This window comes from Sparus aurata, chromosome 22 (genome assembly GCF_900880675.1).
Source record: "Sparus aurata chromosome 22, fSpaAur1.1, whole genome shotgun sequence".
NCBI classification, from domain to species: domain Eukaryota; kingdom Metazoa; phylum Chordata; class Actinopteri; order Spariformes; family Sparidae; genus Sparus; species Sparus aurata.
The window spans coordinates 20,518,999-20,544,291 of NC_044208.1; the positions used below are offsets into that span (position 1 = coordinate 20,518,999).

The 25,293-nt window shown below is 42.0% G+C and overlaps 1 protein-coding gene across 8 annotated transcripts in view; it reads left to right on the top strand.

Annotated features, from left to right (window-relative positions):
- ppp1r13bb (protein phosphatase 1, regulatory subunit 13Bb) overlaps positions 1-25,293 on the top strand; it is a 30,842-nt gene that overhangs the window by 1,838 nt on the left and 3,711 nt on the right. The window contains exons 3-19 of one of the 8 annotated variants that reach the window (XM_030405225.1): positions 8,068-8,169; positions 8,441-8,588; positions 9,979-10,098; positions 11,012-11,082; positions 15,727-15,828; positions 17,035-17,209; positions 17,343-17,542; positions 17,671-17,835; positions 18,127-18,319; positions 18,835-18,963; positions 21,439-21,572; positions 21,717-22,170; positions 22,764-23,551; positions 23,642-23,794; positions 23,873-24,006; positions 24,091-24,257; positions 24,404-24,603. In XM_030405225.1, coding sequence (XP_030261085.1) covers positions 8,068-8,169; positions 8,441-8,588; positions 9,979-10,098; positions 11,012-11,082; positions 15,727-15,828; positions 17,035-17,209; positions 17,343-17,542; positions 17,671-17,835; positions 18,127-18,319; positions 18,835-18,963; positions 21,439-21,572; positions 21,717-22,170; positions 22,764-23,551; positions 23,642-23,794; positions 23,873-24,006; positions 24,091-24,257; positions 24,404-24,603 — 3,435 coding nt within the window. The remainder of the gene's footprint in view (positions 1-8,067; positions 8,170-8,440; positions 8,589-9,978; positions 10,099-11,011; positions 11,083-15,726; positions 15,829-17,034; positions 17,210-17,342; positions 17,543-17,670; positions 17,836-18,126; positions 18,320-18,834; positions 18,964-21,438; positions 21,573-21,716; positions 22,171-22,763; positions 23,552-23,641; positions 23,795-23,872; positions 24,007-24,090; positions 24,258-24,403; positions 24,604-25,293) is intronic. The other 7 variants (XM_030405227.1, XM_030405226.1, XM_030405232.1 and 4 more) reach the window with 7 other exon arrangements.

A 25,293-nucleotide genomic window follows, 5' to 3' on the forward strand; every position in this document is an offset into this window, starting at 1 on the left:
TGAGTCATGAAGAATAGAGTACCTGAAAGGCAAGCCTGTTGGAGTCGTGCTTTGTTGGGACCTCTTTTGTTATCGTTAGAGAATGCAGCAATGGATTGTGGGAGAAGTGGTTGTGGCCCTTTCGGCCTTCAGGGAGAGGAACATGAACTCATGCGCAGGATGAGTTTACAGTAAGGTGTCGGTACAAATGGAGGCGGCCTGTCGCCTTTCCAATTGATTTTGTTTTGGTGAAAATACAGCATCACTAACATCTTCTTTGTCCTCATTAAACGACTCCTTCAGAGAGGTGTGTGAGCTTTCAGGAGTGCGTAGTGACAGAGAAGTAACTCCAAATTCGCTGCAGCCGTCGAAGGATTGACTGCGATGGTAGCCGCCGTGGACGTTTGTACCCTGTGGCACCAACAGGCTATCAGAGTCAAAGAGCCAGTCGAGCAGAGAGGCAGCCCTGCACTTGGGTCCCGCGTGACTCCGGCAGCCAATGAGGCCGCGGCAGATCTAGGTCTGTGTGGCTGCGTCGACTAATGCTCTGTTGTCGAGGGGAACTTTTGAGCTGAGTAGATTGTCAAGTGGCATTAATCTCACGCAGTGGAGCCGGGCAGAGTGTGACTTACAGAAAATGTAAACATTGCATCTTATCATCACTCTGGCCGTTTTTGGAGTGGTGTGTTGATTTTAAAATGACATCAGCTGAGCCGTTATATATATAGTTATATCAAAGACCACTTGAAAGTCAGGTGTCATGAGTTCGATGTATGTGATTGTTATTGTTGGACCTGTTCCCCCAAACTCACTGTTAACAGATGAAAATAGTTATTGATTTATTTACCAGTCCCCACCTGTTTGAGATTGGAACATCTCTTTTCTTACTGGTTGAGGGAGTATTCATTATTAATCAGTCGTTCTTAATGCCCTCCTCTAATGCGCATTAGTCAGCGGTCAATCAAAAGGACACACCCCTTTTTAAACAGAGGGGTTAATTCTCACATGAACCTTATAAGTTCGCTTTGTCCACAGCATAACATCAAATGTCAAAGTAGTTTGTGCTTGATGTCTATAATACACATAAGCTCTACTAGATTAGTCTGTAACAGCAAAGCCAGTGTAGTTCTTACTTGGGTTATCCAGCTTAATAAGAACATCTTTTTTAAAATTTCAATTTGAATCCCAGATATCTTCTCTGCACCAGTGTCCAAGAGTCCAGCTAAAGGAAAGACGTTTAAATTTCTTATGGATGTGTGACACGCAGCAGTATTATTTTTGTCCAGTTTTCAGACACCCCTATCTGGTCGGCTGTTTCACTTTGTTTCACATCATTTGTCACATCATTGCCTCATTGCTCCTCCATATGGTTCATAGCTATTTTAGCCACACGGACAGATGTTTGGCTTATTTTGCCTGCATGAAATGTCCAGACTACACAATTTTTTCTGTGAGTCAAGAATGTCAAAAGCAACCGTGTCATGTCCCAGTGAATATCTGTCTTGGATCGAGCTATGATTAAGCTATTTGTGTGTTTGTGTCCAGCCAGACGATGAAGCGCAATCATTCCTCACACTGATCCCAGTGTGTTTGTTGACCTAGTTCTTCCACACATATTGGTTTGCATTTGGTTTTGAAATATTTAACTATCAAATGTGCTTTCTGGCGCAATGTAATGTAATGATCATGGTACCATCATTTCTTCTACCACAATGCAATTCCAGTTTCCTCTTGCAATAAGATTATTGATACACTGGTCTCAAATATCAGTATTTTGATTGAAACATGCAGGCACTTCAAACAGATTCCCCTGACACTTACCGGAGTCAGTTCTTCATGTCTTCTTGTGGTGTACACTTCTGTAAACTTGATTTACATGATTGAAAAGAATTTATTGAGCCATAAATGAGTCCTTCCTTTAAATATTTTAACCCCAGAACTGTTCTGCTTTTTTGCATTTCAGCCTTTTGCCAGTTTATGGCTATTTTACATTGGAAAGAAGCACCAAGCCAAGACTTTTTTAGTACTTTCAGTACTTTTTTAAACATCGTTTTGTCTCAGTTCTTTTCAAATTCTGTTAAACTGACACCGCACTGCTATAAATAGATACATAATTCCTGCACTTTGCCTTTTTAGTGATATTTTGTATCCTTTAGATGGACAGATGTCGTGATGTATCGTTTGATGATTGTCTTGCAGTGCCACAATACTATCGTTATTGAGAATGGCAATGTAACGCAAATCATATCGTAAGCTACACTGCTATCTCCATCCTTACTCAGTTACTCTTTTGATGCCACAGGGAAAACAAAAATAATTTCTAGGAACAAAAAGTAGGATAATGTACCAGTGCTGGTACAGAAAAAGTCCTTGAAAGAACTTAATATCCATTGAGGACATTGTATCAGTTTAAAGACAAGATATTGAAAAGGTATAAGGGTTTATTAATAATGTTGACAACCTTACAACGTTAATAGATACATTTGGAAGTTGAATTTATTCCTTTTTGTCTTCTTTGGCATTTGTGGTCTTTTCACAAAAAGAAAAACTGGTTATCATTTAAGTTTGTGCTCCCAGGAAGCACTCTGCTTCATTGTGGGTGAATGAGTGACAGGCTTTGTGAGAAGAGATGACTGTTTGAATCATCCTGCTGGAGTTCAGGCCAGCCAAGCATCCCTGTTTCATTCTCACAAGTTAAATGATAAATGCCCTAATCTCCGGATGATTCCCACTATAGCATTATGCGTCAGACGAGAAGGATGCCATTTGCTTCCCGTCATGTACAGCCAACATACAGTACAAGGAAGATCCCTGTCTTGCCTTCACATGATAGCGCCCTGACCTGCTTGCCAGTCACAGCTGTGGCCAAAGAACTCTCATTAGCATGGAGGCGTCGGTGTTGCAGCCGCTGGCACAACCAAGGGGACGATTTTCCAACAGAAGGACTTGTCTCCACCCTGTGACTCCCTCTGTCTCCCTCTCTTTCTGTCTTTCTCTTACTGTTTGTTTCTCTCTAGCTCTCTCTCTCCCCTCCCTCCCTCTCTCCCTCCCTCCCTGAATTACACATACAGCGAGTGCTTTTTTTCCTCCCAAGTCTCCTCTGCAGCACTTTTCAGACACACGCACCGCTGTCTGTTCCAGAGGTCCGCTCGGGATGGCATAACAATTAAGTGTCATGCCTGCAAAAGCGGCAGCGCTATGATGAAGAGGTTCGTGACTATAGTGTTACGCGGCCTTGTTAGTCTCTCCAAGGAAAACCCCATTTGGGCAAAGGAGCACCACCGGCCGCCGAAGAAGGAGACCAGGAGGAAACGGAGGGCGGTCAAAAGAGCCAAGACCATGGGCAGACGGAACTTAGTGAGGGCGGTTGGTATTTCTGCAGTGGTCAGTCAGCTGGATCACTGGAGTTTCTGTTCTCTACATATTAAACTGGATTTAGGGCTGGACAGTGTATTGATGTATCATTATTGTGACGTGGGTCTATATGCCCCCTTCGATTTTTGATATCGTGTTATGGCATAATTGTCTTTTCCTGGTTTTAAAGGCTGCATTACAGTAAAGTGATCATCCCGGCATTTTTGCAATATCAGTGTTGAGGTATTTGGTATTTGATTTTGTCGTGCTTTTGAGATGTGAATATATATAGCGATATAGCTTAATAATAATGCAATATTATTTTAAGGCCATATCACCCAGCTCTACATGATTTGGTAGTATCTATTTATGTGGAGGTATCTTTGAAAATATTCAGCATTGGCTTTTTTGTGGTCAATTTGAATTAGGCCCAAGTTTGTGTGAGAGTTCTGTTCTATGATTGGTTAATAGCATGTCCAGATTTGGGATGCACAGTGTGGATTTTTTTCACCTGATACGATAACCGATAATTTTCTTTTTTGTTGTTTGTCAAAACCTGGAGACTTGGAACATGTTTTGTTTTGAAGTCATGAGAGCAACTTCTTCTTCTTCTTCTTCTTCTTCTTCTTCTTCTTCTTCTTCTTCTTCTTCTTCTTCTTCTTCTTCTTCTTCTTTGTATTTATTAGTGGATTCTAAACCAGGTTTAAAGGAGCATGCTGCCACCTAATGTATCAGTGAAATATGGCTTTGTACCATCTATCCATATTACCATAATATTTATTGACGATAATTTCACTGATACCAGTATATATACATAGGTTGAATCTGATATGCTCTGGAGGACTTATTTAGAATGTAGGGCTGTGATGTACCAAATTAATTGTTGTAGTGTTAATGGACTGTTTTGTTTTATTACACAGTATTTCTCCTATTGTGTTCTCACATTGAAAACTATTTTAAAACATAAATGTAAACAAGAAGCAGAGATTCCCACTAGAGCAATTTCAAATAATGGCATCAGACTTATCTGTATTCACACTAACGTTGTTGCTTGCCTCACTGGGCTGTTTTGTGTTATTTTTCCTCATATACTATGTTGTATCTTATCATGCAGCTGGTAGCACTCCAGTGCCCCTTGGGGATTAGCAAAGTAATTATCTATCAGTAAAATGTGAACATAACTAGTCTCCAGCTTGCACTTTGTGCTTTCTTTACCATTGCCTTTTGTTGTTAATGCTCTTGCACATCAGGTCCCAAAATGACATCCATTACTAGCCTACGCGGACCTGATGATGCTTTAAAAGGCAACATGAAATCACGGATGGATGAAAATAACTTCCTCAGTTCTGGTGCTATTTTACCGGGGAGGGTTTCGGAATTTGACAAAATATGAGACTCATAATCAGCCAAATGAAGTCGCAGACGCTCCCAAGTGCAAGTGACCATATTGTTTCAGTTAGGCCGCTGCAGAAAATGTCAATGAATCACACAGTTGCACCATTACAAAGGATGAGTCACTTTGTCTCGGAGGAACTCCCGGAGTAATAAGCTGTAGGTGGCTTAGTGACTAAACTTATTATTATTATGCGACAGTTGTGACAATTATTTGAGCACTACATGCACCCTGAGGCCACATGAACAGTTATGAATCAGTGACACTTAATTGCACTTTGCATTAGAGTAATTTTGCATAATGAAATACCTGAACTGCTACTGATACTTTTAAATTTGATTGTAAACTGTTAAGTGGTTCAGATGTTGGAGGTTTTTATTCTTTTTTCCAATTTGTTATCGATAAGGTTTGACATTGTAGTGTCTGGTATGACATTGTTAGCCTGTCTGCAAAGTGCTGTAGTTGTTTGTCTAGACTGGTTGATCACTGGCTTTTCTTTGTATTTTACCTGCACTTTTGTCCAGTTAGGGGTTCAACATTTAGTCTATTAATAGGTTAGTCAATCGAAAAAAAGGAGTTGCTAACTATTTTGATGATTCAACAATTTCAGTCATTTTTTATATCAATACCACCACCTCACCTGATTCAAATGTATGGTTCGTTATCAGGCTTCAGCAGAGCTTGATGATGAGCTGAGGACGTGCAGGACAGGGAGCCCACTAGAACACGATTGAGAAACACTGTACTGAAGGATTAATCCATTCATCAATTAATCGTGAAAATATTCAGCAGATTAATCAGTCATGAAAATAATTGTTAGTCACAGCCCGAGTTAAAAGCACACTACTGAAATGTGAGTAATCCAGATTTCCCTTTCCCATTTCCTTTATTGACAATTGCTGAACTCACACCGAACTCACGCAAAACCCAAAACAGACTCTGTCTTTTCAAGCACAGCTACTGTTTTGACTTTATTTTGAACATCCCTCCAAACTCTTGGCTTTGTTATTGATATCCTCCGTCACAGTCTCACACAGTCCTGTTTTTCTGTAGTGACACAGAAAGTGAGGTCTGTCACATGAAACAGGAAGGCACTCCTCAGCCCCCCAGAGTGCTTTGTGCCACAGAAAACAACACAAAAAAAATCTGCCTGCCAACGCAGAAGGAAAAACACACATCATGTAGAAGTGCTGTAACACTGAATATACAAGAGTTCATATTAGTGCATTGGCTTTTTCTTATGTCCAAAAAAAACGAACTACAAGAGCAAAGAAGTCAGAGTTAACGTGGGCTGGTCTGAAAAGGCTAGATGGTAAATATAATTACATTAATTGAACTGAATAACTGTTAACATCGCATTTTAATGGAGTCACTTTCAGTGATCATTTAGTGTGTACAGAGGACATGAGAGGACACCACTGCTCCTCTCACCCTGTTTACTGGCTTTATTCAGCCAAGATGTGGATTAATCTCATCAGAGGATCCATATAGTTAATTAACCCCACACATTCAAAGTGAATCAGTATTTGTATGCCCTACAGAAGTATTTTACCCAGAAAGTCAACACTCTGTACTGACTGAATCTTTTTAGATATGTTTTTATCAGCTTGGACCATCTGGATTTGGGGATATTTGTTTTGCTTTCCTCAAGTTTTCCTCCTTTAGGGGTAAGATTTGATATGCTTTGGAAATTGTGTGTGTGTGTGTGTGTGTGTGTGTGTGTGTGTGTGTGTGTGTGTGTGTGTGTGTGTGTGTGTGTATGTTAGTTTAAGGTCTAAGGCTCAGCCTGCTGATTAGTGCAAAGGACAAACCTAATGACATTCAATATGAAATGTTGTAAAACAGTAAAACATGGAAAAGTCCAAGGAGGAGAACATACAGTGTGCATACAGGAGATCACATGACATTGGATTAGGAAAGGAAAGTGATAAGATTATTCCTATACCAATGCCAATAACGATTCTTCTTATCTTCCAGTTCATTATTGTTTCTCTTATTGAATCCCGATCAGTTTTCTATAAAAGTAGAAATAGTGAAAGTCTTTTGCCTGCTGGGAGCTGATGGGCGAGTTGAGCTGTATTCTGAGAACAAGGTGTAGCAGCGGTCTGTAACAGACATGCTGCTTGGTTGGAAAGCAGTGGCGTCGTGTGTCAATCGCATGGCATTCCTGGAATTTACCCCATGTTGGTAGTGAGATGCCTCAGCTTGGTCCAGGCAATATATCAATATTATATTGTTATCGTGACGTGAGACTATGCATCGTCTTAGCTTTTGGATATTATTAGTTTAAGATATTGATTGTTTGCATTACAGGTGTTTGGATTACAGTAACATGATATAATTTTTTCTGAATTTTCCAGATTGTTCTACTGATACTTCTCATTGTGTCCGTATTTTGCAAAAGTGCGAACTGTCATACATACAATACTGTTGCAATATCGATATCAAGGTATTTTGCCAAAAACATTGTGATATTTGATTTTGTCGCCAAGTCCTAGCATTTATGTTATGCTCTTAAAGAGATTTTAAAATATTCTGACTTCTTCTTCTTCATGAAATGAAATCATTCTTTGAACTGTTTATTCCTGGTGAAAGTTTCCAGCAGCGTAGATGCATTAGTTTGACGTCATTGTTTCGCAATGCCCAACTGTCAGAAAAACAAACCGGCATCAATAAAAATGAATTAAGCTTGGAGGAACACGATTCTGATGGATCGGCCAAAGATGGTGTGCTATAAAAAGGAACCCCACCACTCATTAACATTTCAGTGTTTGTGATTATGGTACTAACAATCATGTTAAATACTGTGTGGGCCACCAACCAAGCCTGGAGTTTCATCTGTAGAAAAATGTAATTGGAATCAGAATCCCAATCTTGGGGGAAAAATAGATTTTTCCCCAAATCGTTCAGTCCGTTGAGCTGGTTGATTAAGCATCCAATCATTTCTGCCCTTGTTTCCAGTCTGAAGGCACAAACTATGCACACAGTGCCGTATAGATAAGTCCAAAGGTCGTATACACATTGCAGCCACTTTGCCTCGACAACATACTGGTATGCTGAGGATGTTTGTAGAGGTAGTACTGCACAGTCTTAAAGCTGCAGGTACAATGGAGCCTTTGCAGCCCTCTGTACTAATTTTGGTCCTAAGCATCTACCATCTGTCTTCTGCCTCCAGGCCATTACATTTAGCCATTTAGTAGCTCATATTGAGGACAGAGCTGCAGTTTCCCCGGATGTCCATCAACTCCTGAAAGTTATATTTTATGTTGAGAACTTAGAAAGTGTATGATCTTAACTTTTTTTTTCTTCTTTTTTTTTTTCTCTCTTTATGTGAGTTCCAGACAGAAGCATGTGGGGGCTTGTTTTGCTATGCCTCACCTCCCAGCCTAAACTGTATATCTTCAACGCTTTGGCAGGCCCTAATCATAGACAACAGAAATGAGGCAGGCACAGGCATGAGTCCAGGAGCAGCTCAAACTAACAGTCGTGGCTGGTGGGCAGTGAAATGAAGCGTCAGCACACTGGGCTTTGTACGACGCAAGAGTGGGCTAAGCTTCGTCTTCAAAGCACACCGGCAGACAATAACCTTTTTTTCTTTTTTCATATTTTTCTTTCATGATTTTTATTTTTCATTCCCTGTCACTGTGACCATCAAAACGTCATCCTCTCCCTTCAGTCTCCTCCTGACGTTTTTTTTTTTTTCCCCTCTTTCAGATGATATTGACGGTGTACCTCAGCGATGGGGAACAGGCTGTGACTGAGGTACCCATCACCCCTGAGACGACGTGCCGGGATGTCGTCGAGTTCTGTAAAGAGCCCGGCGAGAGTGGCTGCCACCTGGCTGAGGTCTGGAGAGGCAACGGTAAGGTCATGTTTAAGAGAAAGAACAAGGGGGTGTCAGGAAGATGAAGTCACCTTAAACTCCACAATGACTGAGTTTGACACTTCACTTACAAGCAGAAGAATTACATTTTATGTGAAAACAAGCTCTTCATTAAAGAAAGAAAGCTGAGCGGGACTGTGCATGTCTACCAGAGTGAATTTAAATTATGGAGAAGCCAGAAATAAGGCAAAAGTTTCACACTTCAGAGAGTGTAAAAGCCATTCTCATTCCGATCAGATATAATTTCACTGGAATAATTCACCTAAAGTCAGGTCAGAAAAGGGTTACATGCTTCTGCAGTCCACTGCACTGTCACAGCAGATTCCTCTTGGTCCAAGCAATTTGCTCCCATCACCACAGTCGGACTGACATACCCGGTGTTCTCAGCATTTTTCGCTGAGGGGCCACTCCCCTGTTGAAAACAACATCCCAGCCAAGGGCTTTATTAACCCACGTTATGCAATCGTGTTCGGCTGGTGCCTGACAATGCAGCTGTCTGCCCCCGAAACCTCCTAAAACCTCTCTGTCTTTGTCTGCGTCTCTCTGGGTCCTGGCCTCTCTTTGCCATCCACTTGAATTGTTTTAAAGTTTAAGTACACTTCCATCAGTGCTCTTACTTATTTCACCTTTATCTCAAGAAACAATTTTAACCGCCCTGATGTGGATATAAAATGTCCCAAAGTCAAAATGGTTAAAATAGTTAAAAAGTATTAACCCTCTAAGTACTTCTACCTACAAACTGTACTCAGCTAAAATAATTCAGTACATTTATTTCCTGTAAACCTGTCGTGTTGTCACATTGAACTGGAGTTTGCTGTTTAACGCTTAATTTTCCTTTGAACTCCCAGTTGTGATGTGTTTAGCTGCACTAACTCTATCAGCTGCATTAGCTGCAAGCTCTGTTGGCCAAACCCAGTGCACGACTCTGCTGCCTGCTAACAGCTAACAGAAAACTATCTTTCAACACAGATTTTGTCTTTCACAATGCAGCGTTATCAGGGAAAAAATACAAGTTTTCCTGTGCTTATAGTGAGTTTACTGTGTACTTTTGGATTTTAATGTATCACATTTGCTCAATATTGGATATTGGCACGTCACTTAATTCTAAAAACTTGCAGGCTGCTGCCATATAGCCAGCTGTCAGCATGAAGTGGCTAACACTATAACTTATCCTCTATGTTCTTTAATTAATAAGTTGTTTTTTTTTAAAGAGTCGTTTCAATCTTACTTGTGATCAAAGCTTTTAAATGGCAATGCAGAATTTAGAATTTGACTCATTGGACAAGAAAAATGATTTAGATCAGTTGTTTCCATTAGAATAGATCATTTGAACTAATCAGTCTTTTCGTTAATGTCCGTGTCTCTTTAGAGCGAGCGATCCCCTTCGAACACATGATGTATGAACATCTGCAGAAATGGGGGCCTCGGAAACAGGAAGTCAAGTTCTTCCTCCGGCATGAAGATTCACCGACTGAGGGCAGCGATCAAGGTCAGTATTGTGACGCTTCTGCCTGGTGGTTTTTCTGCTCTGTGAAGTCTCTACTTGAAGGAGCCTGGAGGGTGCAGGGTGGAGTCTGACACCTGTTCTGCCTGGCTGCTCAACTATAGACGCTGGTGTCAGTCAGTGTTTGTCTCTCACTTTCACACCTTGCTGGCTCAAGTCTTTTAGGTTTAGGTGCGGTTGTTTTCTTGCCTTTGTTGCAGCTTCATGCACTTAGACAGTACATTTGACCTATTCTCACACACACCAAAAATGCTGCGGATGAACAGACAGAAGAAGCTATCAACCATCAACATTCTTTAGTTGGGTTAATATCAGGTTGACACGCATCTTTTTAGACTTGTGTTTATAGCATAGCCTCATAAGATGCACCCAAGCGTAAAATCAGTAAGTACAACTAGTGCCTGCCCAAGATCAGTGTTTCAAATTATGTAATTTGACTGGCATTTAATTAAAGTCAGCATACATGTGTAGACACGTAAAGGAAGCACACACAAAGTTAACAGGTGGCAGAGAAACAGACTATTACGTATTTGGAACTTGGCCAAAAAAGTGGGTTTTTGTCTGCGTAGGAACCATCAGATATCAAGTGTTTTTTTAGAAGTATAGCAGATGTTTTCTGTCTTTTCCTGTGACGTTTTAAATCATTTACTCTCATCTTTCCATCAGGTCTTTCTTATAAAAAAACATTTGAGTTAGGTGGCTTTAGTCAGCAGTGCTTGTCCCAGTTCTTAAATCCCTCTGTCAAGTGCAGTCAAGTCAGTGAATTTTCCAACTATTCCTGACAGTGGTTGTAGCCTCTAAATCTGCAGTTGTCTGCGTGTGTGCTCGCTCGGCTGTGCACACTCGTGCGTCTCTGCCCTGCCTGTGTTTGTGACGGTGACTGTTTCTTTTTTTGCAGGGAGTCAGCAGTCTCAGGATCAGACGAGTCGCAGAGGTGGGAACACTGGAGAGAAGCACAATGAGAATGGGGTGAGACTTAGTTAGCATTATCTAAATTACGTTAAAATAGAATATAACCTACAATAACTTAATGAAAATCGGAGCCTTTTTTCACAGATGGATAAGGGATATGATGACAGTTATATGTATGTTTATGTTAGTGCCTAACAATATGCAAAAAAAATCATATTGTCAGATTTTGACAGATATTGCAATGGCGTAATGAGTCAAGATTTTGATTTTAGTTTTTTATTTTCACTACAAAGGAATATAGAATCATGATTTTTGCTGGGGTCTGTACCAAACAAGAATGCTCCCTGCTTTATTCATAGTGGTGTGTTGTGACACATTTTAACTTTGTCCATGAATATTGCAGCTTAAAAAAATTGCAACGTGGTGGTGGTGGAGAGAGGGGGGTCTAGCTAGCATTAGCTATCCCTCTTTCATGGTTCCAGCTATGGTGATGGCAAAGGGCCAGACTGCCAAAACTCCTGTCACCCAGGAACTGTAGTGACATAATGAACTATTTTTAGTCCCCACCTACACAGATGTTGTGCAAATTAAGCAGATATGTAAACAAAGATAAACAAACACAGCGCGGATGGTATGCACACAGATTTAATTTCAGTTTGACAGAAATGGTGTGAACATGGTTAAAAGTATACTTCAGATCTCAGTGTTTTTCAGAATGGTCGGTTCTCTTTCTTTGAACTGGTTTTACATTAAGGACTTCTTCCATGAGTTCAGCTGATATTCCCGCCCTCTGCGATGTAAAAGTGTCAATATCTGTGGATACATAATGATTCTGATATCATGCCAGTGTTTGAAAGTAACATCACAGTCTGTGGTCTGGTCTCGGACTGCTTCTGTTTCCACACACTGCCAGTATTTCCCTGTCACGTGAACCCAGTGTTGTGAATCCTTAGCTTCTAGCTTTAGGAAGTGTGTGCACTAGGAGATGTGAATGACTCTGATAAGAGCAGCCTCTGGCGTGGCATCCTTTCTTTCTCCGACCGCTTGTCCCAGATTTCACAATAGGAAAGTGTTGCAGTCAAGGAATCATCACTAATTCAACCTTAAGGGTGGAGGGAAGAATCCAGTGCAGCAGGAGATGGGGTTCTGGTTTTCTGTTTTCAAAAAAGATTGTAGCACAAGAGCACCCAGAGGCATTTCCTTTTATGAGCCTGAAAATTCACAACTTTGGAGTCTGTGTGTGTGTTACAGAAGTATCAGGAGACCACATCTATTTTTATGGATGTAGAAATTGGTTATTGATCAATTCTCCAAGTGATCGTCTCTGTTTGAATACCACTAACCCGTAAAACCCTCACCAGAGCATGATAAGTAAAAACAGCCAGTTATCATCACTACTGGTTCACTCAAAAAGGAAAACATTATCAGTTGCATGGACGGCTGCTTAACCTCCCAAGTGCCAAGGCTCATTTGTGTCCAAGTTTTTTCCTAATATCTGATTTAGAGGATTATATCAGTCAGCCTGCTGGATGATATAACGGCCCCTAAGAGGATCATTGCTTTGGCTTTTCCACGGCCCGCTGCCCAAACCCCAGGGGCTTTCTCTCCACCAAGCAGAGCTGATCATCCTCTGAGAGGGACGCTGCCTCGTAAAGAGCAGAGGTGCCTCGAGGGGAACGCTGAAGTGATCACATACATCAAAATTTTTTCTTTTTTAATGTCACAGTTTGAGCTTGTTGGCAGTGTTGAAAAATTGAATTACATTTTTGCAAGAGCTGAAATAATTAATCCTTCAACAAAACAAATTAAATGTCAACTGTTTTGGTAATCGATTAATCATTTTAGGAATTTTTCAAACGTGAAAAGTGTTCTGTCTGATTCCAGCTTTTAAAATGTAAAAATATGCTGTTCTAGTTGACATTTATGATAGTAAATTGAATATCTGTTGGGTTCGGACATTGCCTTCTTTCATTGATTCATCTTTGTTCTATAAAATGCCATATATTAGTGAAAATTTATGGTCACAGTTTCCTTATACTAAAGATGACATAAAGATGAATCTAATATAAAAGTAGTTGCTGAATATTTCCTGCTGATCAATTAATCCAACAACCGTGTAAGTTGTTTAAGATGTTTTGCTCCTCAGAAGATTATTTCATGAGTGATGGTCATAAATAACTTGGTTCTTTTCCTCTCAAACATTATCCTGATGATCATTTTAACAATATGATAATTGCAGCTGTAGCGATGGCTCTCTCTCGATTTCTGACAACGAATCCCCAAAGTTGTTGGAGGGAGTAACATACACTCCCAGTTGCAAAGGCTGTGGCTTGTCCCTCTTCCTGCTTCATCTGCTCAGTCGGGTGTTTCTCCAACTCTCTCTTCATCACTGTCTGAGGGTGTGTGTGTCTGTTTCTCCCTCGGGTGAATTGCCACTGATGCAGTGGTGCCTGAGTGCATCTGAGCGTGGCTGCTGTATGTGTGCCAGTGGCTTCCCCCGCTCTCCCCATCTAGACCTCGGTTGAGTCATGTCCGCGTCCCTCCCCCCCCTCTGAGTCTTCCCACACATTCCTCTATTGAAATGCTTCAACAAATCCCAGGTAGGAAAACGCTGTCTGAGCCACATGGCCAAATCCTATCTCATCTCAGTTTAAGATGACAGTTAGAACTTTTGGTATTAAAGAAACATGTGTCCTAACATCAGCCATGAGTTAAGGAATTGCCTCTATAATAGCAGTTAGGATGTTTTTCTGTTATGTGACCCCTGTTATCGCTTGTCTTTAGCTTTGTGCCAACATGTCTTGGATCACATCGAACAAACTGTAAAGCTTACACTTAACATAACATAGACTCAATCTCATATATTTCTAACATTTGCTTCTTTCTAACATCTTCACTCTCTCCGAACTCCCTTTCTACATTTCTCAGTCTGCTAGGGGAAAAAAAAAAACAGCATGACATTTCCCGCATCATCTCCGCCCTCTTTTAACACATTTCCCAAAGGCAAAGGCTGGGAGCGCTTGAGCATTTCAGTACCACTTGTAGTTTGGGGGGAATGGTATTCAGCGCTCATTCAGTATGCCGTTTCACTGAGGAGTAGTCAAGCCAGTGTGAGTGTAGCGTCTGCGATTTCGAGGAGATTCAGGCGTCTGTTTGGGGGAAAAACTCAATTGAATGTGATTTCCAGTCTTCCCTTATCCGGTGAGCCCCCGATCAGAACATGGGTGCTGATTTCTGGCTCAAAAGGAGGACTTCATTGAAAATGTTTATGGAGGTGAACTGTTTTTTTTTCCCCTTGCTACATTGAAAGCTGAACTGATTTATTGTTTAAATCATTTTTCCTAAGTAAAATCCCAAATACTTCATTGTGTGGGAATGTTAGGATTTGCAGACTTTCTTTCATCTTACTTGTTAGTTAACTTAGGAGATCTTTGATTCTAGAAATAAAGCTTATTGTGGCTCCAAAGCTAGACTCGTGTTTGAAAGTTTAAAAATTGGGAAAACAAAATGGAGGTGTGGAAATAGAAGTGGTCTCTCCTGGATAGCAACTTGATGCTACATTAGCCACATTAACTGTCCTCTAGGAATTTGAATTGCATTGTGGGTAATGTAGGCATCATGTTTTGAAAACTGTGTTGTGGTGGGTCCTTAAATGTAAAGAAATTGGGTTATTTTTATTGGTTATTGAAGTGCAATGGTAATCTGGCGCAGTGTTGGACTGTATGTTGGGCACACAAAGCCATTTAATGATATCTTTATTATCTAACTCTGGAAGTTTCTGGAACAAACTATCCAGGAAGTAACTGCAGTGGGTTTAGTAGATCAATGCATTGGAATTTATTATTGTGATACAAATTATTCACAACCATATGACACGTTGCCCTCAGAGCATCTCATCACAACTAATGTCCCTCCATAATGATGCCTTGTTGTGGTGGAAGGAGAGCCTGGCCCTCACTGCTGTCTAGTCTCCTGCTGTGTGACCCTCTGGCTGCTGAAGCCAGACATCTTTTAACATCATTTCTGCAAATGGCTTTTTGCGTAACTTGTGTCTTTGTGCTTGTTTCCATGTTTTTATTCTTATGCAACAATTTTAACTCATGTAACCTTTTATTCTGAATGTATTTTTCTGCACTTACTGACTTGGACATTTTCTGCTATTATATCAAACATTTACCTGATTATTGGTGTCATAAACGACATAAAAATACACAAAGATATGTGACACTGAACTGACTCACAGTTGAATTCTCTCAACAATCATTTAGATGTTCTCAGTATCACGTATGAGAGTTTTCACCTTTTAGCTTTTACTGAGAGCCAAATGTTTAGGCTGGGGGAAGAGTCGTGTATCCTTGTAAGTGTGTCATCGCACTCTTAGCAGCTCCCACAGGGCAAAAAATAATCACTGGGTCATGCCCTGGTTTGAATCAAACCACTTTAAGTATGAGGGAGATGGGGCTTAATGCACAACATTTTATTTAGATTTGTTTTTAACCTCATGAATGAAAACAAAAGGTTGGTTTTAAAAGAGGACAAGGGCCAAGCATCAACAAGTACACCATTATTGTTGGAAATTCTTGAAAGTCTTTAGTCTGAGACTATTTCTTGTAACATTTCAATGCCTCCACCATCAGATCACTCTGCTCAGATTTCAGTCTGTTGACCAGTTCTCCTGTGTGTGTGTGTGTGTCTGTTTAGGTGGGCAATCAGCGTGTGGAGCTCACGCTGTCAGAGCTGCAGGAGATGGCCACACGGCAGCAGCAGCAAATCGAGGCTCAGCAGCAGATGCTCGTTGCAAAGGTAGCATTGTGTCTTCATTCTTGATTCAGTCCCTTGGTTATTATAATGGATTATAATGGTCTTTGATTCATAATGTGCTCTCTACAACCCCGATTCCAAAAACACGTTGGGTTGCTCAGGAACACTTCCTAAAACTGTTGTGAAAATGATATTTTCACGTTTTTATTTATGTTTCACACAACGTTCCAGTTGAGTTGTTTTAGCTGCAATATCTTCCTTCTTTTCCAGCTGAAATAGTTAAATCTTAAAACTGTGTAGAGATATGCAGGATATAAGTCGAAAGCCTGACCACCCGTAGCTCGCCATCTTTCACACATGATGTACTGAGGTGATCAGAGCATTGTGGGTCGGTATGATGTTGTGTCGCGTAGTCTGATCCCACGTACACAGAGAGGATTGACTACTGTTGTCTCGTCATGGCCATAACAGGGGCAAACAGTTATGTAACAAAAGAGATGGGAGGAAGTGTGAGTCACTGTGCTAGTATTGTCCAGTCTGTGAGAATTTATATTTCAGCCATATACACAGTTAAAACCTGTAAATTATTCAGGATTTTTGAGATTTTCTACCACTCACAGACTAGGTACTGCTCTCCCATGCTTCAAAATGGAATAATAGTCTGGTGGCAGACCTCCACACAATCACTCTAACTCTTCAGTCTCAGTTGCTTTCCGGCACACTAAGTCTGACCACTCGTGATGTGCCGATTAGTCATGCAGGATGAAGCCCACTGTAGACAGATAGATAGACTATTTATTGCCTTTGTTGTGGCGTGTGAAAAGTAGGCCCCACTGGAAGCCCTGCAGTCATTTGGAAACCTGGGCCTGTCATTTCCTATTTTAGGACCTTAACTGGAGCAGTTCTCAGTTGGGTAGAATGATAAAGTCATCTGACCCTTTCTACAGCCTTCAGACAGTCTTGACATCGCACACCATTTCATTTAGTGCATACAGCAGAAAGATTTAGCCTGGTTTTAGGCTATGTCTGCCACAGAGATATCCTGTAAGCCTTTAGGGTTGTGCCTTACTGGTTTTATATCCATGCATGTGTTTTGATTTTTGAGTTCAAAGAAGATGAGATAAAGTCTTCGGCGATTCTTTCCGAACTTGAAAAGCAGATGGCATTGAGACTATCTGTGCTTTTTCGACATCTGTTTTTACCTTCTGTTTGCCTACAAAATGTCAATCCCTGTCTCACTCTCTGAAGGAGCAACGTTTGCGTTACCTAAAGCAGCAGGAGCGGCGTCAGCAGCAAACCGTTTCGGAGAGCGAAAAGCTGCAGAGGCTTAAGGATCGTGTGGAGAGCCAGGAAGCAAAGCTCAAGAAGATTCGGGCGATGAGAGGCCAGGTGGACTACAGCAAGGTCATCAATGGCAACCTGTGTATGTATACTTGTTTACTTTTGACCAAGGTTGTGCTCATGATAAAAAAGATTAGGCTAGCTAGCTAATTTAAAGAACCCTGCATGTAGGTTATGAATGACCTGATGTGATTCTTTAATTTCTACACATCCAGCGGCTGAGATCGAGCAAGTTAGCGGTCTGTTCCAAGAGAAGCAGGCTGAGCTACAGTCTGCAGTCCTGAGGGTGGAGCAGCTCAGCCTGCAGCTGGAGGACCTGCGGAGGGGAAAGCTCAATGGCATACAGATGGGCCTCGGTGGCCAAGTAACTGGCGCTGCAGCCCTGGAGCTCCGTAAACTCTACCAGGAGCTTCAGGTACTGCAAGAACAAGTGCTAGTGAATGCTTTTAAATCAGGTTCCACTATGCTTATTTTAAATCTGATTACATTGAGGGCAGCATCTGTTGTTTTAATTAATCTTCACTTGTGTTTTATCATCCACAGATCCGGAATAAGTTAAACCATGAGCAAAACAGCAAGCTGCAGCAGCAGAAGGAGCTTCTCAACAAACGCAACATGGAAGTGACGCTCATGGACAAGCGCATCAGCGAGCTGCGGGAACGCCTCTACAAGAAAAAAGCTGAGGCACGTCAAAAAGAGAACCTTCCTGTAAGACTAAGAGCGCTTAACACACCTCCTCATTCAGACTCAATGCTTCAGACAAAAACTCTGCCGTCTCAAAGTCAGTCCACACACGGCAGATGTTCAATAGAAATTGAAATAAAACATTTTTGCAGCTTTTTAAGTCTCAGCGGAAAGTGACTCCAAAACCATCTCCAGTGGGGAAACAATTTTATAAGCAAATAGTTTCTGGTGACTTAAACTCCTCGTGATATGCAGTTGTTTTCTCCATCAACTCTTCTAACATTTTAAAACTTCTCTGACTGTGTCCTCTTATAGCTGAACAGAGCCAACGGGCCTCCCTCTCCCCAGCCAGCTCCTGGTACTCTGGGCCGCGTCGCTGCGGTTGGGCCATACATCCAAGTACCTGTACCGGGCCGTCAGGAAGGAGGCTACAACATACCACCTGACCCACTAAAGCCTCAGACTTTGGGCGTCAATAACCAAGCCAACCATGGCCGCACCAAGTCAGGTTGGTTGAAACCCATAAAATTATATCCGCGGTGCGCATTTTTTTACTGCAAAACACAAAAAGTGAGGCAGGTGACGCACATCTTTATGCTAGGTTTTTATTGAAACTTTCAGTGAATTCATTGTTTTTTTTCCTCATTAAGAAAGCAGGAACATGGACAGTTAGACAAAGAAGAGTTGATGGATTCAGTTACAGAGTAGTTTGGATACATGTAGTCCCAGAGGCAAAAGTCTTGGACCCAGACACATTTAACACATCTTGCATGAAAAGCTTGTGACTGTAATTCCCGCCTTGGTCTCCACTGTTGCTGTTTCCTTCCTACCTGTATTCTCCACCTGGACTTGATTTCTGTGATTGTTTTCCTTCCTCTCTAACCTTCCTCTCTCCTTGTGTTGTGTATACTGTGATTCCCTTCCTTTTTTTCTTCCCTCTCTCATGTGTCTATGCTGTTCCGTCTTTGTAATGTCTCTGTTTCAATGGGTGTGTGGGGTTGGGGTCAACTCTTCCCGGGGCAGACGGTGTGCGAAAGCCTCCCGGCCCTTGGAAGGTGTCTGATTTAGACATCGTTGTGGATCCAGTAGCCCCGTCCCTTCCAGAATCACACCCGGGCACAGGAGCCTCCACTGGCTCTGACGGCACGTCCCGTGAGTGCACAGTGCTGCATGAGCAGCAGGGTGGCACGTCCTGAACCTTCTCTCTCGAATGTAACACAGGATCCTCATGCACTGGAGCTTTTCCTCAACACGGCACCCTTATCATTCTTATCATAGTCAGTTTAATTGGCCAGGAATTTTAGATTATTAAAATTGCCCAGTCACGCCATGAGGCCCCTAAACTCTAATCTTCAATTTATATTTAAATCAAAGCTTAGATGCACAGCTGGGGGATTTGAGGTTGAGATTAAAGTCTGTGCCTGGTTAACTCAAACAGTCGCAGACTGATGAATGCATCCTTAAGCCTTTTCATACCTGGTATTACGTCTGTCCTGAGTGCTCAGATCACAGGTGAACAGCTCTTGTCATGTTGACTGACCTCTTGTGATCAGATCTCACTTCCTCGCTTTATGTACAAATAAACATGTACATGATGACAAAAGGACACACTGTTTCTCACACAAAGAAGAAAGAAGTTGATTTATAACGTTAGCCAAATTTACAAGAAGGGAATCAAGAAATCAAGCCATTTCTCAAAGGGGTCTGGGAAATTTGTCCAAGGCGTAGCCTATATTGGTTACTGTATACAGAATTTGTAAAATATGACATCTTTACTGTCAATAATGTTATAAGTGTTAAGAGTGAAATGTTGCCAGGTAAGTCGCAGCAGAAACAGACATGCTGGCATAGTGATGCCGCGACAAACTCACACTTTTTACAAGGAAAGAAACAAGTGAATGTCAAATATACAAGAAGGCAGGTATAATTTGTTTTAATTGTCGTAACCATGTCAAGAAGTTTATTAAGTTTCTCCTAACTCTACAACCCCCTTTTTTGTGGTAAGGCATTACTACTCACACGCTACTTAAAGAATGTGGTCTTATGTTGTCATGTCCGACTCTATTCACACCTGTATTTACAGCTGTCCACTTATGATCAGGCCCCTCAGGACGGATCGTAATAGCAGGTCTTAACACGGCCCTTGTTTGGCATCATTAAGCTCTCTTGCCCGTAGAGCACTGAACCAGTTCTTCTTAAAAGAACATGTTGATGTTTCCTCTGTGGAATGGCAAATCTTGAAACACTTTGCTGCCATCTGCAGGCGTTTTACACTCTTAACCACAGCTGACATCATGTCTCATATGAAGCAGGTGTCCAACAAACCGCTGCTGATCCTGTGTGTGCTTTACATCTCTGAGAGGGTTCAATGAGTTGAGTGCCTCGTTAATTTACACATGCAAAGCAGTCCAAAGTATTTGGGAGCTTTGTGCTAATTTCATAACATTCCCACCCTGCCTAACTTAACCTTCACAACATGTTCTCACAACAACCAAGCTGCCCGTGAGAATCATTCTGTAGTTGTTTAACACTTAACATAAACAAGAAAATCAACTTGGCTAGATTCACTTAGCAGCTGACAAACTGTTTTCATTTTAGACTTAGTGTTGATAGAACTGATAGAATCTTAGTATTACTGTATTCATCTCTGGTGATTCCACATTTAAAGGTGCTTTAAAGAAGGTGACCGTAGGTATTCAGCAGATCGCAAACAAAATCCTACTGAATCGTACCACAACTATTGCTTTTGTTTTTTTGTGTCTTCCTTTTCTGTTTCCTCTCTCTTCATCCTGTCCTTGCAGTCTATCAGTCTAGATACATTTTTTTGTTTTGCACATAAATATATTTAAAGTAGTTAGTTTAATCTTGGAGACAAACATTATATGACTTTAAATATACTATTAACTAAATGTAACTAAACTAAATGTTACACAACGACATACAAGTACACAATAGCAAAATACTAATGCGGATACATTCATTGTCATCATTACTGTGAAGAGAAGGCTCAGGATTTTTGTCCTATTGATCACCAGCTCCTCCTGAATTTACTCTGCGGTGTCTTTCTGTCTGTTGCAAGAGCAGTCTATTTCTTATTGCTTGTCCCTAGGCCAATGTATTTACTGTCAGTGTTAAAGGTAATGGCACATGAAGCCATATCACTAAAGACAGTTGATTTACTTCCATGAGTTTTGTCAGTTGTGGCAGTATAAGTTATGAAAATACATAACTGCAGGTTTCTTCCATAATCTTTGCTTGTACATGTTAAAGATCTTGAATTCACTTTTGACAAAAAGACAACAGGGATTCTGTTTGAATGTCTCTTAATGGTGTCTGGTTAATAGGATAGGCTTCTCAAAATCCTGAACCCTCCATTTAATACCAATCCTTGGTCAAAATGGTACAGATACATGTGTTTTTTCTCTAATATTCCACTTGATGCGGTCAACCACACAAAGTGACCCATTTCTTAAAAAAATATATAAGAAAATGGTACCATTTGGACCTAGCTTTGGTGGACATTAGTCACTACCCTGAGTTGTAAAAGTAGCTTATGCCTCTCGTACCATCTCATTCATTCTTCTTTCTCTTCTGCAACACACTGACTGTGTCCTGTTTGCTTCCTAGCTAATGACACTGGTTGGCCTACTGTTGGCAAGACCAACACTTCTCTAAAGCCTCCTGAGAGACGAGACTCAGGGACTGATACCCAGGGCAAGAGCCCTACCTCAGGCTCCCCCGTCACTCCAAGTGCTGAAAAGGTTCGTCCTTGTTCTAATTCCGGTATATGCAAAGATGTCCCTAACCTCCTGATATGTCACATCCATTAAAAAAAATTTATGTTTCAGATTGTGTTAGATAAATTGTCACAATGGCCAAATAATAATTTCAATGCAAATTTGCAGGTGCTAGACTCCAAAATGGCCGTGTCCTCCCCCTCCATATCCAAGCCACAGCCGCCTCCCTATGGCTCCCACCTCACCCATGCAAACTCTGCCAGCTCCTTGGAGCGCCGCAAGGATGCACCGCCTCCTCTACGCCCGCTCCCAAACCCACCAGCTCCTGCTTGGCCCCGCGTCCCACCTTCCACAGGCTCGTCGTCCCAGCAGATCCAGCAGCGAATCTCAGTGCCGCCAAGCCCCACCTTCCAGCCTAACGTGCCGCTTTTCCCGCCCGGGCTGAGCGAGCGACTGGATCCCCCACCAGCTGTGGCAGTGCGCCCCTTCATTCCAGACAGAGGATCGCGGCCTCAGTCGCCACGAAAGGGCCCACCTACCATGAACTCCAGCTCCATTTATCACATGTACCTCCAGCAGGCAGCGCCAAAGAGCCAGCCACTCAAGCCTGCTCTCAAAGCAGGTAAGAGCTGTGTGTGATGATTGTGGAGATCAGTGGTTAATCATGCTTTAGGTTCTTTATTACGTCTCTTTCAGTGTTGCTGCCACTTAGTAGATCCAATTTAGATGAAGAAAATGTATAAAATGTCATTTGGCCCATGAGACTTAAATAAACACTCCAGCAGATAGACATCTCAAATGATGTCAGTGCTGACGGAATAAGTCAATTAATCTTTGAGACTTTATGGTTGACACTTTAAGGAGATAAATGGGCATAGTTACACACTAATAGTCTAACGTAACCAAAAAAAAAATGTGTTTACTTGTACATGTGTTTGGCAGTGCACAAAAGAAAATACCAAATATTAACTTGTTGCAGCATCAATTATGAGAGTTTCCTATTTTTCTCTGATTGATCTCATTGTAAATCGAATGCCTTTAGGTTTTGGACCATGAGAAAAAAACAACCTGTCAACCTGGTCTCTTGAACACGTTGATATTTTAGACTGCTGACGAATCAGTTGATTGAAAAAATATGTTATGGGTGGATTAATGGAAATAATGATGATGCCGTTGCACTTCTATTTAATTCCACACTGTCTTGTTTGTCTCCAGTATATGGGAAGCCTGTCCTCCCCCCCAGCTCCACACCCCCCTCGCCCCTGCCTTTCGTCCAGGCGGGAGGGGCTTTCCCATTGCTCCAAGGCCCACCCGGCGGTGAGGACACTTTTGACGGAGAATTTGATGAGCACGACTTTTTCCAGCACGCAGAGCCCTCAGCACCTCCTCCCAGCGTGGAGAACATCCCGCGACCACTCAGCCCTACGAAGCTAACGCCGATGGTACACTCCCCTCTGCGCTACCAAAGTGACGCCGACCTCGAGGTGCTCCGTAAAAAGCTGGCCAACGCACCCAGACCACTCAAGAAGCGCAGCTCCATCACAGAACCAGAGGGCCCGAGTGGACCCAACATCCAGAAACTGCTCTACCAGAGATTCAACACTCTCGCAGGAGGCATAGAAGGCAATGGAGTCGGTGGATCAGGAGGTGGCAACGGCGCAGGTAACGGAACGCCGTTTTATCAGCCAGCTCCTCCTCCGGGATATCTGGGAGGCGACTCTGTGGCTGATACAGACAACGGCAACCCCCCCTCTGAGACCCAGCTACCGCCACCACCGGGGGTGGAGGAGCTGGGCTCCGAGGCTCCACCTCCTTCTACTGACGCCAATGACAACGAGCCTCTGCCCTCGCCACCAGAAGGGCTGGAGGATCCTGCAGAGGCAGAGGGGCCGGAGGACGATGACAACAACAACATCTTGGGAAGCTCTGAGGCGTTGCTACCCAGCCCTGTGCCGGAGGTCACCACGCCGGAAGAGAGTGGCACAGGGGTCTCACAGCCCCTGGTGAGAGAAGCACATACACAGATTTATAAAAGAGTTACATTTTTAAAGAAGAAAGGTGCTACTCATATCTCTTTCTCTTTTTTGCTACAGGAGAAGCGCACAAACCTGAAAAAGCCAAACTCTGAGCGCACCGGCCACGGCTTCAGGGTGAAGTTCAACCCTCTGGCCCTCCTGCTCGACGCCTCACTAGAGGGAGAGTTTGACCTCGTCCAGAGGATTATCTATGAGGTATGTCGCAACTCTGTGAGTATAATTTAATTTATATATATTTGGTTTTAAGATAAGCACTTGTGATTTCATTTGGGTCCCTCTTTTTTCCAGGTGGAGAATCCCAGCACTCCCAACGATGAGGGCATCACACCACTGCACAACGCAGTGTGTGCGGGGCATCACCACATCGTCAAGTTCCTGCTGGATTTTGGTGTGAACGTCAACGCTGCAGACAGTGATGGATGGTGAGACGGTGACACAAATTTTATTCTGCGTGATCTCCTAAAGTTGTATTCTTTCACATTTGCATATATTTGTGTTTGAAACAGGACTCCGCTTCACTGCGCCGCCTCCTGCAACAGTGTCCATCTCTGCAAGTTGTTGGTCGAGTCAGGGGCCGCCATCTTTGCCAGCACCATAAGCGATGTGGAAACTGCTGCGGATAAGTGTGAGGAAATGGAAGAGGGCTACATCCAGTGCTCCCAGTTTCTATACGGTGAGAAACAGATGGTTGTCCAGTGTGTACAAATGTGATTCCAACAGGACTATTTGACAAGTTTTGTCAAACAACACACTGTAAGTTGTTTGTATTTGATCAATTATATGTGTAATAATGACCGTCTGTTTTGGTCTCTTATGCAGGCGTTCAGGAGAAGTTGGGTGTAATGAACAAGGGTACAGTGTACGCTCTGTGGGATTACAAAGCTCAGAACCAGGACGAGCTGGTGTTCAGCGAGGGGGACGCCATCACTATTCTCCGACGACAGGACGACAGTGAGACCGAGTGGTGGTGGGCGCGACTTGAGGACAATGAGGGCTACGTGCCCCGCAACCTGCTGGGGGTAAATAAAAAATACTTTACCTTTCATTTCAGCAGGATCAGCTCAGCCGTGGGTTCATCCAAATGGGAAACGCGACAGTGAATAGAGTAAAAGAAATTACTAATAGATACCACTACGCAACATCCTGCAGTTGACTTTTTACATTAAGACAATTATTTTTTGTACCACAAGTTTGCTGATATTTAGCTTTTGAATATGGAAATCAGGGCCCTTTTTTAAACCTACTTACATTACCAGAACAGATATATGAACATTTGATGAAACCAGGCTCGTGTTTAATTTTGTTCACATGTTGAAGTCAAAGCTTTTCACATACAAAATTGTGGGTATGGTGTTTTATCACTCCATAAATCATAAGATACCGTCATCAGCTAATAAACAAATACATTTTCGCCAAGATTTCTGCAACTAAATGTTATAGAAATCAGGCTATGAATGATATATGAACAAACCCAGACATTGAGAAAACGGACTTCAAACATATGTACTGTCTAATTCCATGTATTTTTAAACAAAAAAATGGTAAAATGGTTGAAATAATAGATATGACAGTAGGTAACATAAATGTGTATTTTGGACCTTTCCATTCTAAAAATTTAGACTGGAATAATATAGTCTAAATAATTTCCCAGTCTGGGATCATTAAAGTAATTCTGTCTATCTATCTATCTATCTATCTATCTATCTATC